We start from the raw sequence: 18,774 nt of genomic DNA on the forward strand, positions 1-18,774 counted from the left end.
GCAAATATTCAGTTTTATCCACGCAAACAGCAACATGTGACGATCATGACATATATATTTATATATATATATATATATAGCTGAAGATCAGAATAGAATTTATGATGCGTCAGCTAGCTAGTTCTTGACTCACTTCGCCGCTAGTATATATCGATGCATGCCTATATATGTGGAATATATTATTCTCCGTTTGGTTCATCAAGAAATAAACAAAATTTACAATTGATCATCTAGTTTGTTCGTTTTTCTTATTAGTCTTCACGAGTAGTCATGAAAAGAATATGTGGCAGTACTCAATATGTATATGTGTATGTAAATTTTGAAAGTCGGTCATGATTAGTTTTATGATTAGGGGAATTGTCTCCTGACGCTTAAATATTTTTTCTTTAAAATATGTATATTTTATCTTTAAAACTTGTGTATTTCTACTTAAAATATGTACATTTCCTTTTATAGTAAAATATACAATATATACATGTTTTAAGAGAAAATATACACATTTTAAAAAGAAAATATATATATATTAAAAAAAATATACAATTACCGCTCCAATCCGGTACTGGAGTGGAGACTTGGCCTATGATTAAGGATAAAAACTATAAATAAATAAATAAATAAATTTCGGGACTAAACAGCTAAACAGAAAAGTATATATATATATATATATATATATAGGGACCAGTTGTTGTAGCGTCAATTAATAAAGTTCAAAGCGATACTAATTAACATCTACAAAACCCAAAGAAAAAAAAAAGATTATAAAAACTCTAGAGAATAATATAACTCGAGTAATGATCGATATTGATAAAGGTGTGGCCACTTCTCTGATATTCCTCTAGTTAAACTAAAGGGCACGTGATAATTTCTTAATTAAATGGTGTAGTGAATTGGAGCTTTCCTAATTATATATTTGACAAATATGCTACTCTCATTGTGTTATATAGAGGAGTCTTATGCATAAATAATCTCATTACAAAAGTATTTGAATATTAACAAAAATGAACATAACAAAGGGTACAACACTATATTAAATATTTAAAGGTACTAGTTAATGTCCATTTTACGATAATTTTGGGCCAAAAGTACTAGAAAAAGCTCATAAATTAATCGCTAGAAAAGGACCAAATTATAACAATCTTGAAAAAGTGAGGGGATCCTTAACACCAAAAACCCTCCTTCCAGACTCACATACAACTTATGGTGCCTCTGATGAATCCACATTATCTCTCTCTCTCTCTCTCTTTCTCTCTCTCTCTCTTATCTTCTGTCTCTCTGGTGGGGATTCGAAAAGAGTTGTCGCAGAAATATGTACTAGATATCTCAAAAGTCAAAATGATTTCTTCTCATACATACATGTAAATCATAACATATATATACATACATTTATAAATGTATATGGTGCATATGGAAGGTCAACGAGCTGTACTGCCGGCATCATGGATCCAGCCGAGGGTCCGTTGACATGTCAGAAACGACTGCTGATTTTTGGTCGTATTAGACGTTGCCATGCTTGGAGGGTCCCCTACAGCTTTTTAAGAGCTAATTTGGATTTGAATGAAAAGGTTATTTATTTATTTATTTATTTATAATTGAAATAAAAAGGTTCTATCATTCACAGACCACTCCTTTTTTCTTTGGGTTTTTTTGTTTTTTTTTTTTCTCTTCTTTTTCGTGCAGGTTCAATCATGCATATGTTTGTTTGTATATATGGTCATATTTTGTCTTAGTTTATGTAAATGCTGGACGTTTGTGTCGTTGACCCATGTGGGATTCTTGGAAGATTATTGGATTCTTCTGGTGTCAATCAACATGCTAGCTAGCTAGCTTAGATAGCTTTCAAATGAACTTTTTTTGTCCCCTAACATGATCGAAAATCTTCATTTCTTTAAAGAAAATATATATAGAATATGCATTGCTGTTTTTGTTTTACAGTTATATATATATATATATGTATCTATGTATATATGTATGTATGAATTAAGAATGATAGTCTTTGATATTATATATATGTATGTATATATGTATATATGTATTTATGTATATATGTATGTATGAATTAATTAAGATTGATATGTACGTATCATTAGTACTTGAATAATTATAACGTATATTGAAGTCAATCTATGATTTATAAACGGATTCTTTTTATGCTGTCAGGGGGAATATTCTCGACACAATGTCGAGAGATACAATAATTTGTGAAATTTTACATTAAAACTTGTAAACTCAAACGATAAAATTGTAAAAGTAACGATAATTTGTGAAATTTAAATTTTACGATGATTTACGTTAGAACTTGCAAACTCGAACGATTCATCGTAAAATTTAAAATTTCAAAAAATATCATTTAAATTTATAATTTTATTGTTTGAATTTGTAAATTTTAACATAAAATTTCACAAATTTCATTCTCTCGGCACAGTATCGATCGGAAAAAAGTACCCCGGCAAAAACATTTAAAACATGCGATCCTATTGGGATGTGAACAGTACTGGTCAAATAATGTGAGTGAGTAAGTGTGTATATAGGACTAGTCTGTCTTATATATATCAGTTTTCTAAACTCGCAGTCCTTTGCCAAATCTCTGTCCATATAATATGGTGCATACATACAATATACATATGGGCGTCGCAGCGACCAATCTCTAAATTTGGAAAAGAAAAGAATAATGACCGGAAACAATTTAAAAAAAATACAAGCACGTACAAATATATATATATACAGACTACGTAGGACAAATGTATTTGTTCTTTAATATGTGTATGTTAATCAATTGTTTGCATATGTACATAAATAGTAGTATAATTCTGCAAAAAGATAGTGTACTCGCGCAAAATTTTATCCAACACCTGACCAACGTTCTAAAACTATCTAGTACTTTAGATTAAACGAACAATTTAGTTAAAAAAATTGGATCAACACTCAAAAAATACGAAATAACATTTTAGCAGTATATATAATTGATCGTTAGTTTGAATAATTGAGGTTTTAAACTTGAAGTATACTAAAAAGTAAAAATACCAAAGACCGTTTAATCTGGTGGTATTGGATTTTGGGCAGACTGGAGTGGGACTTTGGGAGGTTATAGTTTGATCGCGTCTTATCTTTACACATGTAAAAAAGTAAATAAATAAATAAATAAAAAATTCTTTTTGTAGTAGACGTTTGGTTTATGAATTCAGAATTATTCTCGATTTATATATATATTTTGTGAGAAAAAATAATATAACATACCGCGAACCATAATTCAAATCATAATATGAATCTTCATACCAAACTACCGCTTAGTCATGTATCAGTCTCTCATTATTGCTTTCATGTATTTGCTTTTTCCTATATTACATTTTCTAATTCTTTTCACTTTTTGTTTCCGCTTTCTTTTTTTTTTTTTTTTCACTCAAAACTCTTATACAATTTATTTTTTATGATGTGTCTTTTCAAAATACTTTTTTACCCTGCTTAATATAATTTCTTTCAAATGGTACTTCGATTATTTTTTTTCCTAATGGCTTGTGTATATTGTAATTTTTTCGATGTTCTTTTTTTGAAATATTTTTTTTCCTCACATGCTCCTTTTAAATAATGTGTTACAAATAAGCCTTTACTTAATCGTGTAATATTTTTTCTATTAAAAGTGATTTTTGTAAATATTTCTTCTTGATTGACCTACTAAAACAATTTTTTCATAAATATGTTTCTCTTTAAGCAGCTTTCTGATACAACGCTTGTTATTTTTATTTTCTTAGTAAATACATTTTTTTTTTCTAATTTATCATCATTGAAATATTTTTTCTTAAATATGTCCTTATTATGTTATTAACAGTTTTTCTCCATATAACCTCTTCAACTACTTTTTTTTTTTTCATATGTTATGTTATTAACAGTTTTTCTCCATATAACCTCTTCAACTACTTTTTTTTTTTTCATATGTCCCGCTTAATTAGCTTCTTGCCCGATTTACCCGTTAAAATATTTTTTCTCATACATGTTCTACTTAAGTCTACATATAGTACTCGACTAAAATGCAAGTTTCGATTGGAATGTTTATAAATCTTTTAACATATAAGTTACTCTATAAATCTTTTCGTCCTCGATTTTTTTTTTTAACATTTCTGATTTTGCTTTTCTTCTTTTTGGTTTTTTTGGGCCCTCCTTCCTTTGTTTATTTGCTTCTTCAATTGTTCATTTTTTTTTTCTATCCCCTGATTTAATCTTATCATTTTTCCCACTATAAATTCTTGATTTTTTTCTTCTTCTTTTAAATGTGATTCTCATAAATATTTTTTTTCCTAATAATCTTGTTAAAATAATTTCTTCTCACTTAAAAAAATATTTTCTTCTTATTTATGTCCCTACCTAACCTTATTTTTTTGAAATCATGTCAAATATACATATTTTGGCCATTCATTTTTTCCTCCTCACTTTTCTGCTCTGCTTTCTTGGTTACTTTTCAAATAAACTTTATTAAACTTTTTTTTCCCTAATCTACTCTTGTTAAAATAAATTTTCTCAAATGTGCAATTGCTGAAACATTTTTTCTTGTAGTCATTTTTTTTTTCAAAAGTGCAAGGAATGTACGAGCGTGGCGCGTGCATACAACTAGTGTAGAAAAAAGTAAAAACTATAGCGTAAGAGTATTTCTTTTAAAAATATATATGTATGTGTAAACTGAGATGTTTAGTTGGAGGATTAAAACCATGATTTGAATAATGATTCATAATTTGTTATAATGTTTTTTCTCATAAAAAATACACGTAAATCAAAAATAATTCTAATCACATGATTCTAATTCATAAATCAAACGCGTATATATATATATATATATATATATATATATATGTATGGTAATTGTATCTTTACTATGTAGAAAGCACAAAAGTGCTTCCTACTTTTAACCAAAACGGCGATGAGACATTTTCCCCCCTTCTTTTGCTTCGTTTTATTACTTTTTGGTCCTCTTTTATTCTTTCTTTCAGTCTTCTAGTCCTTTTTTTCCTTCTGTTTTTTGCCCCTCCCATTTTTGCAATCCTTTATTTTACTCTTTTTTTTATTTTCACAGGAAAACTTATTTATTTTTTCAATTTAGTCCTTTTCTGACTTTTTTTCTTCCTTCCCTAAAACTTTTTTTTTTAATTTTGGTTTCTTTTTAGATTTCACATTCAAATTTTATATACTTTTAAATGTGTCTCATTTTTAAAACTTTGTTTTGAGGAAAAAAAATTATTGTTGCGTGCATTTCTCCCGCTTATGCCATATTTAATTTCTTTAATTTGATTTTGTTGGGTGACTTTAAAGTGCCATTTTTCCCTTATATTGCTCTTATTAATATAATGTCTTTCATATATATATTCATGCCTTTTTTTTTTTTTGGCTTTTTTCATTTACTTCGTTTAAATTATTTTTTTCTCTCTAAATTCTCATTGAAATTTATTTTAATGGTGATACTTGTAACGATATTTGTATTAGTTGTATATTAACTAACTAATTAATTAAGATCTTTATTATTAAAAAAAAATAATAAGACGGAAATCAAAACTTAACACACGATTACTCTCCTAGCATGTGAAGTTCAAGTAGTTTCTGTAAGAAGAATAAGCGGAATTATGCATTGAGTATTAATTATATAGCAAGCACGCATTAACACGACAAGAAAGTACGATTTTTTTAATATATAATAAAAGGTAACCAAAACATAGTTTTGTTGATTTTTTTTTTGTTTTTTAATTTGCAAACTTTATGATAATGTAACAGATATCGATTAAATTTAAAAGTATTGTGACATATTGAATTGTTATTAAGGTAGTATTTTAATACATTTTAAAGTATTACTAGAATTACTAAAAATCTGGATATATCAATAAGATGCATCATTTTATTGAAAATTTTATCTTATTTATGTGTTATTTTTCCTAAGAGAATAGAAAAAAATGGACTATATATTTTTGGAACATAATATCAAAGTTATAAATAAAAGGGACCAAAAAAAGTAGGAAATACCCAAACAAAACACTGTTATTGTGTTTCCTTTTATTAATGCGTAGAATATCTCCAATTCCCCAAGCTCCTTCAAATACCATATTTAACCCTTGTGTTATTGAAAATTGTCTAAAATAACATTTTACCCCACATTTAACCTATCACGTTTAATAAAAGAGAATATATATTTCATAGAAGAGAATATTTGAAATCAAAATATCACTTTTAGCTCCGTGTCTTTATAAAATGATCAATTACGAAATACCTCCTTAAACGATTAAATTTTTGAAAATATTACGATTGTAGTTCTCAATCTATATAAAAAAACCATTTAAAATATTAATGAGCTAAAACATTGAATAAAATATATCTTAAACTAAAAACACTCTAAAAAGAGAAAGAAAATGTGGAAAGTAGCCTCTTCTTGAGAGATACCAGCCCCCAGGCCTCGTCTCCATTCCTCATGAGGTCGTTGTTGCAAACCCCTCTTTTGTGCCAAAATCTAGGAGATGTTTGGTTCTTGGATTAAAATCATGAGATTATAACTATTTTCAATTTACATGTATTTTTTGTGAGAGAAAATACTGTAGCGAATAATGAATCATGATTCAAATCGGGGTACGAATCCCCCAACCAAACAACCCCTAATGTCACAAGACCATTCCCGCCTAAATATTCATCTAGCCCAAAGTAAAGAAGCAAAGCAACATCATATTCGCTAGTTTTATGTTTTTCGCAGTACTATGTTCGTTGGTTAGTGATAAAGAGAGTGACAGAAAGAGTAAGGCTAACATTTTTCTTGTGAGAGATATACAAGTAATAGAAAAACTTTTCACACGAGGGTAATATGGTCATCTTAATAGGGCGATCAAAATGAGAATATTGATTAGAGGAGCAAAATTGAATACTCAATTTTAAAGGGGCAGAATAATAACTTCCCCGCCGAATTGGTCATAGCCCAATATGAGCCCAGTCTAGAACTTGTCGCAGGATGCCCACATAAAAGCCCAATAATTAACTGATGGCCCATATACCTATCATGGCCCGTGTATATATATAACCATCCTGGTAGAACGAAATCTCCCAAAACCCTAACTCCTCGCCACATTTCCCACACTCAAGCCGCTTAGGGTTTGCGCGAGAGAGAAGAAGAAGAAGAAGCTAAAATGGTCTCAGGGTCAGGAATCTGCGCGAAGCGCGTGGTGGTGGACGCGCGGCACCACATGCTGGGACGTCTGGCCTCGATCATCGCGAAGGAGCTGCTGAACGGGCAGAAGGTGGTGGTGGTCCGGTGCGAGGAGATCTGCATCTCCGGCGGCCTTGTCCGCCAGAAGATGAAGTACTTGAGGTTCCTCCGCAAGCGGATGAACACCAAGCCCTCCCATGGCCCCATCCACTTCCGCGCCCCCGCCAAGATCCTCTGGCGCACCATCCGTGGGTATGTCGGAAATGGCTGTGATTCTCTCTGTATTGTGTTTGCTTCTTTCTGGATTTGAGGTTTTTGTTGTTATTTTTGGAAGTTTAGGGCTGTAGGGAAATCTGAATTTGTGTGGATTTTATTGAGATTTGTTGAATTGAGTGTCGTTTTTGGTACATTGCTAGGTTTGGTTAGTGATTGAATGGAATTAGGTGACAATTTCTCATTTTGGTTGGAAGTTTAGGGGACTTTGTTAAGTTGAATTGGGACAACAGCTTTTTTGATATAGATGTGATTACCCTGTGGACTGTGTTTGCGACTTCCTGAATTTTTTTTTAGTTGTTGTAACATTAAGGGCTATAGGGGATCTGAATTTGTGCAGGGTTTATTGAGATTTCTCGAATTGAGTGTCATTTTTGTGGCACATTTCTAGGTTTGGTTAGTGATCGAATTAGGTTACCAGTTATTCACTTTGTTTGGGGAGTTTTGGCGTTCCGTTGTGGAATTGAGAGAAAAGATGTGAATGTAATATTTGTTTTGGATAAGGATAGGTGAGGGATTGTTAGTGTGATTGAAGATTTTTTGGCGATCATTTATCGAAGTTGATTGTTAGAGGTTAGGAAATCGATTTATTGGTGTTTGCTTGACTATTTGGTGCTTTCAGTTTCATGAGGAAGGTAGGGAATTTTCAGCTGTCATTTTTTTATTTTCTGCTTCAGTTTTCCGACTAATGATGATATGACATGTTTATTTTCTTTTGCAATGGTATTTGTTAGCTTTCAATGATGACCCAGTGATGATATTCGGTTTACTTTCTGACTGGTTGATGAATTTGTTGTTTTTTTGCCAAGGCTGATGAGCTTGTTATATATTGTTTTCTAAGAAGGCAAGTTTATAGAATGTAGAGGGATTTGGTTCTACCATTCATTTTTTTTTTTTTTTTGTAGGATGATTCCTCACAAGACTAAGAGAGGCGCTGCTGCTCTTGCTCGTCTGAAGGCTTATGAGGGTGTCCCACCTCCTTATGATAAGATCAAGAGGATGGTGATTCCTGATGCTCTCAAGTGAGTTTTGTAATTGAGCTGCATTGCTTGAACTGCAAGTTTCTTATATGTTTTCTTGTGTCCTATTTTGTCTTATGAAAGGAAATGACTTGTCTTTGGATTATACAAAAAAAAAAATAAAAATAGGGTATTGAGGCTCCAAGCGGGACACAAGTACTGCTTGTTGGGCAGGCTTTCATCCGAGGTTGGATGGAACCACTATGACACTATCAAGGTCAGTAATAGTTCCCTTTGTCGTTTCCATCTAGTTGATTGTTTTGTTATGCATTTGATTGTATGATAAGTAAAATCCATGTTTCATTTATGTGTATCTGACGTTTGTTATGTTTCTCCTCCCTTCTGTAGGAGCTTGAGAGGAAGAGAAAGGAGAGGGCGCAGTTGTCCTACGAGAGGAAGAAGCAATTGAATAAACTGAGGGTCAAGGCTGAGAAGGCTGCCGAGGAGAAGCTAGGCTCTCAACTCGACATTATCGCTCCCATCAAATATTGATCCGAAGACATTCGGTTTTTAGAATGAGAAGGTTGTGGAGAATTGAGCTGCTGTCAAATTTGTTTTCGATTTTGAGACTGTTCTTTCCGTGTTGGTTATAAGCGTTTTGTAGTAATTTTTCAAATAGATGTTCCCATACATTTGTATGCAATGCAGCTTTTTGAAATTAGCTAAGTTATTACTTTATCGACTAATAGCTGTTTTTTTTTTTTATTATTTTTTTCAAAGATAGTTTCTTAATCTGCTATATAATAATCTCTTTGCAACTACTTGCTTCAAATGGTTTGCTTTCGGAAATGCGTTGAAGTGTATTGGGAGATCTTGTAAACTGAAAAAAGGGGTTGCAGTATATAAATAGCTTGTGAAAGCCAAATATTTATGACCTGGCCGAGACATTTCACTGTAAATGATTTCATTCAATTTTGAACATTTTCATAACTCTACCAACTCGGTTTCTCAGAGGGTTTGTTTAGTTCGTTGATTCGAATTTTTAATTCGAGTTGAGATGTGATTTTATGTGAGAGTTTTTTATTGTAGTAAAAAAGTTAAATGTGATTGTTTGTGAGAACTTTTTATTATAGTAAAACTCGAATTCTAAACTCGAATCAGCGAAATGAACAAGGTTTAATATAACTCGCAATTTCCACTTAAATGTCAAAAAGCTGATTCTGTCATATTTAATGATAAGAGTTTTTTATGTTTTTGTACTCTAAGTTTTACGTTTAATAGGGTTTATTTAAAAAGAAAAGAATACCATTGGGTTTTTAATTGTTGCAAATATCTACGGTCAAATTACATTTAATACGTAAATTTATACTTTTAAAATTTTAATTTTTGAAATTATCAAATTAAACTTAGTGGTAGTGACCTTTGGTTTTTGATCACTCAATTGAAGTTAATTTAGAATTTTAAAGGTTAAAATTAGGCTCAAAAAGGTACAAATTTGCCTAAATCTTAAGGTATACATTTACAACACTTTAAAATTAAGTCTATACTTTTTCAATAAACCGAAAACAGAAGGTATAAAAACATAAATAATCCTAAACATGATGTAACAATGTTCCCTTATCGCTTTGATGCAATTTGAAGCATACATCCATCACAAATTCTTAAAACCATACAAATCACAAACTTCAAGTGATGAAAGGACTAATTATGAAAGCCCCGACTATGTTATGTTTGCCTCTAAAATTTCAAAAAGTAACACTCCCCCTTATCTTTGAACGCTGAATTTGGCGCCATAAAAGCGTATTGAGAATGAACACACAGTATTATTATTAAAAAAAAATATTTAAGACACTATCGGTGCTAGACACCATTACTAATAAAAGGTGAGTCCAACTGTAGGTCGCACACTGCGAAACCCAACTTCTATTAACAGATCGTGTTTAACATTACCGACGTCTTATAGCAATACTCTATTATTAGATGAGATGGTATGAATGACACTAATGAACCCAAATTATGACACTAAGTAACACTCCCCCTAATCTTTGAACGCTGGACCTGACATCATAAAAGCGTATTAGGGAAGGGCACAATATGAAAAATATTTAAAACACTACCAGTGTTAAACACCATCACTAATAAAATGTGAGTCTAATTATAAGTCGCACATTGCAAGACTTAATTTTTATTAATAGATGGTGATTAGTACTACCAACGCTTATAACAATACTTTATTATTAGATGAGATGGTATGGATACAATCAGTGACACTAATAAATAGACTTATGTAGCACAACATGAACCTATTTTACATCTCTAACTTAGAACAAGTTTTCCAGTTTCCACACTATCAATGACCAGTAACCGAGAGTTTCTGTAGTGATTAGTTGTCCCGTGTTGTGTGAGGTAAAGAGACCAGGCAAAGAGTTCAATTCTTCATCATGTGTGTGCTAAACCAAAATTCCTCTTGTCCCTTGCAAGTTTTCATATCCGTTCCAAGGTCTCCAAATTTGTAGCTTTTCAAATGTTATTAGAAAAAGGAGATTCATAGAGTTCACAATTACATGATAGGCAGAGGTATCTCGAAAGCTTCACAGTTCCCACATAGTTTGGCAACACTTCAATAGATGCATCACGTAAAACCAAGAACTCTTTCATTAGAAAATAGTAAAATAATTCTTATTAGAGTGGTTCTATTTACACTTTTTTTTTTTTTTACTCTTCACACCCTCTTTTTAATTATAAATTTCACATAATTTTCAAATGATTAAAGGGTTATTTGTTTGCCCCAAAAAAATTAAAAAAAGGCCACTCGAGTAAAGAATTTGGGTCAAATCTTTGTTCAGGAAGGACTACTCAAGTGAAGATAATTCTTGAGTTCAGCTGCAATTGTTGACAAAAATTACGTTCCTTTATTTTAATAATAAGTTCCAAACAAAAATAATTACCTCTCATTCATTTTTAACTATTCACAACTCAAGTTTAGGTGTACCAAACACATACTCAAATCAAATTCTCAATTTAAAAATTAATTCAAATGTGCACCTCCAAACACAAACTTAAGTTACATCTTAAATTCAAATTATAACTCGTATTCAACTCAAGATCTACACTCAAGTTACCATAACTCAAAAATACAATAAATTTTCTTTTTACACACCCCTATTATTTCAAAATTACCCCTAACTATTTTAATAAAATTATTAAAGATGATTTTATTTGCACCCCATTCTTTTCTCTCCACCCACCTTTTTAGTCCCCACATGCCCACAATCCCTTCTATCTTTTGTTTATATCTCTTTATGTTTTTTATTTACGGTCTTTTGTTTTGTTTTTTTTTTTTTTTAATAATGAGCAACTTTTAAAAACAAAAGGCCAAAGAAGAAAATTCTTATTAATTGTTGTCACCTAAGAAGTAGTAAAGTCATTTGTGTAGTCTATTGGGTAATCTGAAAAAATATTATTGCATTGAATAGAACTTCATCCTATAAAAACGTCCAAACACAAAGCAAACCAAAAAAAAAAAAGTAATAATAAAAACAAATTAAACAATTCACAAAAAAAAAACTAAAAATAATAAATAAAAGAGCAAATGAAAAAAATTAAAAAACAAAAGGTGTTGGTCAGCTCTCGAATTGCATAGTGAACAAAGTGCAGCAAGATATATGTACAACTATGTGCACAAGTGTTTGAGTAAAAAACCCACGACCACAAGCAACATCTTTAGAGAAGAGAGAGATAATAGACTAAAGGAAAACCATAATCTCACATTACAAAAAATGAAAAAAAAAAAGCTTAAAAATTTGATTAGTAAACAAATATAAACACAAAACAAAAAACAATAGCAAATAAAATTTAACATACTTCCATATAATTTTTTAGAATAGTGATTGAAAAATAGAAATTAGGATTTTGCTACAAAAAGATCCTCTATCATTAGTTTCCATTTTGTAATAAAATTTAGTTATATAATTAAATCTATTGCCTTTTTTATCATTTTATTTAAAGATATTTTTAATTAGAAATTTTTAATTTAAGAAAATATGGAGAGTAAAAAGAGAGGTGCATATAAAACCACTCTTGTTATTGTTCGGTTACTTTGAAATAAGACCAATCATGAAAACTAATTGACAAAAATCTTGTATGTCAAACAAGCAAATCAGAGCAAGCTTGCCAAGCATCTAGAAAAGATAAAAGATATTTTCCATTTCCGTCAAGAGGTGATTGAAACTTGACGTGCCATCCAAAGATCCAACTTAAATTCCCAATATAAACGTTTCTATATATATATATATATATATATGTATTCACTTTGTAATGCCTGTGATTTGATATTATTGACTAGAGTGCATTCGAATTGGCTATAAAGGGAGTACTTAATGATAAATTTGAGTTTTTAATTTTAAATTTTTACAGTAAAAAATTTTCAGAAAATGTCATATTTAATTTTTTTTGTTACAGTAAAAAATTATCAAAAAATGTCACATCTCAACTTAAATTGAAAGCTCAAATTCGCGAAGTGAACGACGCCTAAATATACAACTTCCTTATAATATATACACTCATTATTGACCGGAATCCAAGACCTTATTATAAAGCAATTAACAAATGCCTTTTCGTTTGAGTCTAAAGACCTTCTAGATACGTGAACAAAAGATTTTCTCAAGTTAAGGAATGATTATCAAAATCACGCGACGGTTACAAGGCTACGAAGCCAAATCTCTCTTCTCAAAATCACGCAAAGATTCAGTGGACGTTTGGTTTATAAGTTCAGAATTATGATTCAGAATCATTCTCGTTTTATGTGTATTTTTTATGAGAAAAAAATACTGTAAAGAACCATGAATCATAATTTAAAATTATGAACGAATATATAAAATAAACGTCCCAGTATTCTTTTAGGGGAATATATAAGTATTTTGTCAAAATACTACTTTCATCTTTTTTATTATGCAAATATCTAAAACATCCTGTGTGTTTATAAAAATAAACCCAAAACACTCCCTGAAAATATTAAATTTTTTAAAATGCCATGATTATCCTTTTTAATCTGTATGAAATGTTATTTTAGATATTAATTGACAAAAAACTTAAAAAAGCTTTAAAGGTGCTTAAATAAAAATTCCTATCACAGAAATACTTCAATTATTTTAAGAGTTTTTCATTTTTTTTAAAATTGATTTTATTTAACTTTTTAGTTTAATAATGTTTTAAATTGTAATAAACAAAGATTACAAAAGATGCAGCATTCTTCTGTTGTGCTGTCGATTTGACTGTTTAATTCAAAAGTTGTTTTCCTGTTAAAAAAATTCCTGGTGTTTAAAGTATTTAGATAATAAGAATAGCGAAAGTGATATTTTGATAAAACATACGGAGTTTTTTAAGTATTATCCCTTCTTCTAGTAAATTGTTGGAGTACTATATCTATCCATACCTAAGAGACCAACTTTTTATTCGTTGTTTGTTTGTTTGTTTTACTTTCTTTCTTTCTTTCCTTTTATCTTTTAACTATCCTCCTTTTTTCTTTTCTTTTCTTTCTTTCTTTTTCTTATCTATTATTTTTCATTCTTCTTTTTGTTGCCTTATTATATATTTTTCTTTTTTCTTTCTTTTCTCCAAATTGACTCTCATAAATATATTTCTTTTTAATTCTCCGTTTGAATAATTTTTTCATACATATCCCTGTCTCATTTTTTTTTTTTTAAATCACTAAGAGAGAATCCTTTTTTGGGGGTGTTTCGTTGCCCCCCTTTATCGCCTTTTTTTTTTCCTTTCTACTTTTCATCGTTTTTTTTTTAACTTACTTACGTACTTTCTTTCTTTCCTTTTATTTTTAAACTATCCTCACTTTTTCCTCTTTTCATTCTTTTTCTTGTCTACCCTTTTTACATTCTTATCTTTTTGCCTTATTGTACATTTTTTTTTCAAATTGACCATCATAAATATACTTCTTTTGAATTCCTCATTTAAATAATTTCTTCTCATACACATCCTTGTCTAAATTTTTTAAAGCATGTTCTCTTGATAAAATGCTTTGTTAGTGAGTTTTTTTTTTATTTTATTTTAATTTTCATTCTTTTTTCTCTCTTTCTTTTTTTTTCCTTCTTTTTTTTTTCATTCTCATCTTTTTTGTCCTATTATACATTTTTTTTCCTTCTCTTTTTTTCATTCTTATCTTTTTTATCTTATTATACATTTTTTTATTTCTCTAAATGATACGTTAATAAATATATTTTTTATTCTTACTTATAGAATCTTTTCAACTAATATATATATATATGTCCACTGAGATTCATTAATCCTTAGTTTCCAAAGAAAGAATGTAATTTATGACACGTTATGATGCTGACAAAATGGGGCTTGAGCACAAAGACGTTCTTAGTGCAATTCAGTTTGATTACAATTAGATGCTAATCGAGTAATGAAATTCTCATATTACCATATACACTTCTAAAATCATGGCATGCCCTTAAAAACTCTCCAAATCTCTGCAATTTGTTACCTAAAATTTATTTGAATGCTTAGAAAAATTATTCTTTTCCCATTTGCAGCAGATCTTAAAAAGAATTTCACCTTTTTCTTCCCTTCTTTGTTAGCTAGGCTGTTGCATGAAATGGCAGGAAATTTCATGTATACGAGCACTGATTTTGGTTTTTTTTTTTTTTTTTTTTATTTTTTTTTTTTTTTTTTTTTATTGCTTTTTGTGGACAATATTGACGTTCATATGTTGTTGACTTTTAACAATTTAATAAAAAAATGGAGAATACCAAACATACATACATATATACGTTTGACTTCCCTCCATTAATTATATATATATATATATATATTCTCAACTCTCGTCCCCATCACTCATGTAGAATAAAAAGGTTGGATTTCAGTTTTCACTTTCACAAACTCTTTATTAGGCTAAAAAACTATGTCGTCCCTTCATTGTTATATTAGCTTATGCATAGCTTTGTTCATGGTTTTGAGTTTGGGACAAGCAAATGGTCAATGGTACAGAAAAGTTGGTTATAAGAAATTTGCTTACTATACAATAACGGTCGACCCCTCAGGCCAGGGCAATTTCTCCACAATACAATCTGCCATAAACTCCGTTCCTTCAAATAATAAGTATTGGGTTTGTATCAGAATCAAGGCTGGCATTTACAGGTGCGTAGTTTGTCTCTTTAAACCATATGTGTGTCCATATGTGTTGATATATATATATATATATATATATATATATGAGTGCGCGCATGTATATACTTTGTGTATATATATGTGTGTGTTCATGCATGTATATTGAAATTACCCTTTTCTTTTTTTCCGCCTATATGCATATAGTGAGAAAATCAAAATCCCATTGGATTATACGTTTTTTTTTATTTGATGCAGTGAAAATGACCATTTGTTCCCCTATATGTATATACAGGAGAAGATCAAAATGCCCTATATATATATATATTTTCAATATATACGTCTGTCTATATTCTATACTCATGTTTAGTGCTGTGTATGGAAATGACCAATTTTGTTTCTATATGCATGAAGGGAGAAGATCATCAAAATCCCCTATGAAATTAGAGAGATATATATATATATATATATACACACACACAATATGTATATGTTTGTGTGTCTATATTGTCTCCTTATGTTTAATGCATCATGTGTATATGCATATGTATAGGGAAAAGATCAAAATACCCTATGATAAGCCATACATAATTCTGAAAGGTGAAGGAAGGAGGAAAACACAAGTTGTTTGGGATGACCATGACACCCTTGCACAAAGTCCCACTTTCACTTCTTTAGCTGATAATATCGTTGCCAAATGCATGAGCTTCACGGTAAGAAACCTTTCAATATTTGGATTGGACCATTGTCTTTTTTTTTGTTTTTTTGTTTTTGTTTGTACATTTGATTTCACGCCACAATGTCACTATCTCATCTAGAGATATTATATACATAGTACTATTTGGTTAGTGACAGAATCATAAATTAGCAGAAGCTAATAATTAAGTGGTAATAATAAGATTATGAGATTAAATTTTTGATGTTTAGTGGAAGCTATGTGTACATTGATACAATAAAATATATATTTATATGTTTTTTTTAAATAAATAAATCGAGTGGGGGATTGAGTCCTCATTGGATATAAGCTGCCTACTTGTATAATTTGGTTAGTGATTATTTCGCTATATAAGGAACTTCAATCGACTCATTTTTTTTCTTTTTTTTTTTTTGTCTGAATAAGAACTCGTACAACCGCCCGCCTAATGATAAACCACGAGCACCGGCGGCCGCGGCCATGATTACCGGTGACAAGACTAAGTTCTTTAGATGTGGCTTCTTTGGATTGCAAGACACCTTGTGGGATGATCAAGGACGACATTACTATAAGCTTTGCACCATACAAGGTGCTGTTGATTTCATCTTTGGTAGTGGCCAATCTATTTTTGAGGTATTCACTTTTGATCAAATATCACTTCAACTATTGCTTTTTTCTATTTTTACCCACTTTAGATGTTAAATTGTCGATGATAACACTGAGGTAGTATGAATTATCTTAGACCGATGATCGATGTCACGTCCATTGATTCACATATGGATAGAATAGCGTGTGTGTAGTGGTGGAGCTAGCCTTCAATCTCAGTGGGAGCGAAATATTAGACTATTTTAAAAAAAATGAAAAAATATACAAAAAATTGTAGTATTATAGTTTTCAAGAATTACCAAATACATATAAAGAATTTGATAATGTGAGAAAAAACCGTTGATATGGCTTTGTCTTAAAATGTGATTTGGTATAAAAAATTATTTATTATGCATATTTTTTATTTTAATGTGATTTTGATTAGATCAATAAGGATACCCTATCATAAAAGGTATTTTTCACTTTTATACTTAAAATGATAAAAAAAAATATCATGCAATATTATATTTTACAGTTGACCATCTTTATGTTTTCAGATTTCTAATTTATGCCAACTTCTTGCCTTTGCTCGATCAACAATTAATTTTGGCTACTTAAAGAGCTAAATGTCATTAATAATTTTTTTAAATGAAAAGAAACTTGTAAAATATGAGGATATTTGGGTATTTTTTATAATAAAAACCAACTTTTAACCGTGGGTAACTATTTACTATGAATTTGAAATGTATAAATGTAAAATAATTCAAAATATAAAGTATACATTTTTTAACCACAAAATGTATGGTATAAAAATAAAAAAAATACCATAAAAAGCTCCCATATATAAATCATAACACATGTTAGAATAGCTCATGAGTAAAAGGAGTAAAGTTGTATAAAAGATGTAGAAATAAAAATTTAAAAAAAATGAAATTTAATGGGGGCATGTATGAAAAAAATAGAAAAAAAAAAAAGGAAGCAAATGCCTTTTATTCTGTAAATTTAACTTATACGTTAAGTTTTACTACTAAAGAGGAATATCCATTACTTGCAAGTTTTTGAAGGTAGTGGTCTGTTCATACACATGAAGTTGATAAGTTAAGGATTGATATTGAAAAAGGAAAAGTTCATTACTTGTACGTAAGATACTTACGATAGTGGTTTGTTTCCAACTTTGTACATTTAGAGATGTTCCATATCAGTGGTTGGTGGAGCTTTAGAGCCAGGATTTCAGGGCTTTATCACAGCACAGGGAAGAACGAACCCAAATGATGCCAATGGGTTTGTGTTCAAGGACTGCCACGTGTTCGGTTCCGGTTCGGCCTTCCTCGGAAGGCCATGGAGAGGCTATGCAAGAGTCTTCTTTTACAACACAAATATATCAGACGTCATAGTGCCTCAAGGTTGGAATGCTTGGAATTTTGCTGGCCAAGAGTGAGTTTTGCTCAACCGCAACCACTAATTTGCATAGAAAAAATACTTGTATGAGCAATTATACGCGACGATAAAAATCTTTTATCACGAACATCATGAATGCTCTCGCGGCAAAATCTTTTCAAGATGTTGATTTTTACACTGGAAAGTTTTTGAACTCTTTAAGCATTTTAATCAAGAACAAATGCTTTTCTCTCAGGTACCAATTGACATATGCAGAGGAAGGTTGCTTTGGACCCGGATCGGATTCTTCCCGGCGAGTGAGTTGGGAGAAGAAACTGAACGAGGAAACCGTGAAGCAATTGACTAGCTCGAGTTTCATAGACGACGAAGGCTGGCTCAACAACCAGCCTTTCTAGGTTTGTTTCAGCTTTGACATTTTGCAGAAGTCAAACAGTACTGTTGCACAATAGCGTTCTGTTAAGGTCCAAGCAACTTTCTTTTAGAAAACTGGTCGGATTATTGGTGTAAACTTGGTTCACCAATCTTGAAATTGTACGGAAAAACAAACAAATTATATGAAAGTTAATTTGTCAATGGAGAAG

At 30.4% G+C, this 18,774-nt stretch overlaps 3 protein-coding genes across 4 annotated transcripts in view; all 3 read left to right on the top strand.

Annotated features, from left to right (window-relative positions):
* Positions 1-134, top strand: part of LOC21404443 (transcription factor FAMA) — a 2,240-nt gene extending 2,106 nt beyond the window's left edge. For both annotated transcript variants that reach the window (XM_024173109.1, XM_024173110.1), the window contains exon 6: positions 1-134. In XM_024173109.1, the coding sequence (XP_024028877.1) occupies positions 1-40 (40 nt within the window). In that variant the 3' untranslated portion in view covers positions 41-134.
* Positions 135-7,070: 6,936 nt separating this feature from the next.
* Positions 7,071-9,226, top strand: LOC21404444 (60S ribosomal protein L13a-4). The gene is made up of 4 exons (XM_024173089.1): positions 7,071-7,414; positions 8,341-8,457; positions 8,584-8,671; positions 8,803-9,226. The coding sequence occupies exons 1-4, from the start codon at positions 7,143-7,145 to the stop codon at positions 8,944-8,946; spliced, it is 621 nt and encodes a 206-aa protein (XP_024028857.1). The 5' UTR covers positions 7,071-7,142; the 3' UTR covers positions 8,947-9,226.
* Positions 9,227-15,313: 6,087 nt separating this feature from the next.
* On the top strand, positions 15,314-18,725 carry LOC21404445 (probable pectinesterase 29). The gene is made up of 5 exons (XM_010109471.2): positions 15,314-15,549; positions 16,070-16,229; positions 16,637-16,843; positions 17,982-18,229; positions 18,429-18,725. Exons 1-5 carry the CDS (start codon positions 15,314-15,316, stop codon positions 18,586-18,588), a joined length of 1,011 nt encoding a protein of 336 aa, XP_010107773.2. The 3' UTR covers positions 18,589-18,725.
* The last annotated feature ends 49 nt before the right edge of the window (positions 18,726-18,774 follow it).

Source organism: Morus notabilis, unplaced genomic scaffold (assembly GCF_000414095.1).
Source record: "Morus notabilis unplaced genomic scaffold, ASM41409v2 Scaffold783, whole genome shotgun sequence".
Lineage (NCBI taxonomy): Eukaryota > Viridiplantae > Streptophyta > Magnoliopsida > Rosales > Moraceae > Morus > Morus notabilis.

Excerpts from the sequence above, each read along its gene's own strand:
- LOC21404444 (XM_024173089.1), top strand. The coding sequence starts at position 7,143 with ATGGTCTCAGGGTCAGGAATCTGCGCGAAGCGCGTGGTGGTGGACGCG. Across the intron at positions 8,458-8,583 it reads GTGATTCCTGATGCTCTCAA|GGTATTGAGGCTCCAAGCGG; the intron begins GTGAGTTTTGTA and ends AAATAAAAATAG. Across the intron at positions 8,672-8,802 it reads ACCACTATGACACTATCAAG|GAGCTTGAGAGGAAGAGAAA; the intron begins GTCAGTAATAGT and ends TCCCTTCTGTAG.
- LOC21404445 (XM_010109471.2), top strand. The coding sequence starts at position 15,314 with ATGTCGTCCCTTCATTGTTATATTAGCTTATGCATAGCTTTGTTCATG. Across the intron at positions 15,550-16,069 it reads ATCAAGGCTGGCATTTACAG|GGAAAAGATCAAAATACCCT; the intron begins GTGCGTAGTTTG and ends GCATATGTATAG. Across the intron at positions 18,230-18,428 it reads TGGAATTTTGCTGGCCAAGA|GTACCAATTGACATATGCAG; the intron begins GTGAGTTTTGCT and ends CTTTTCTCTCAG.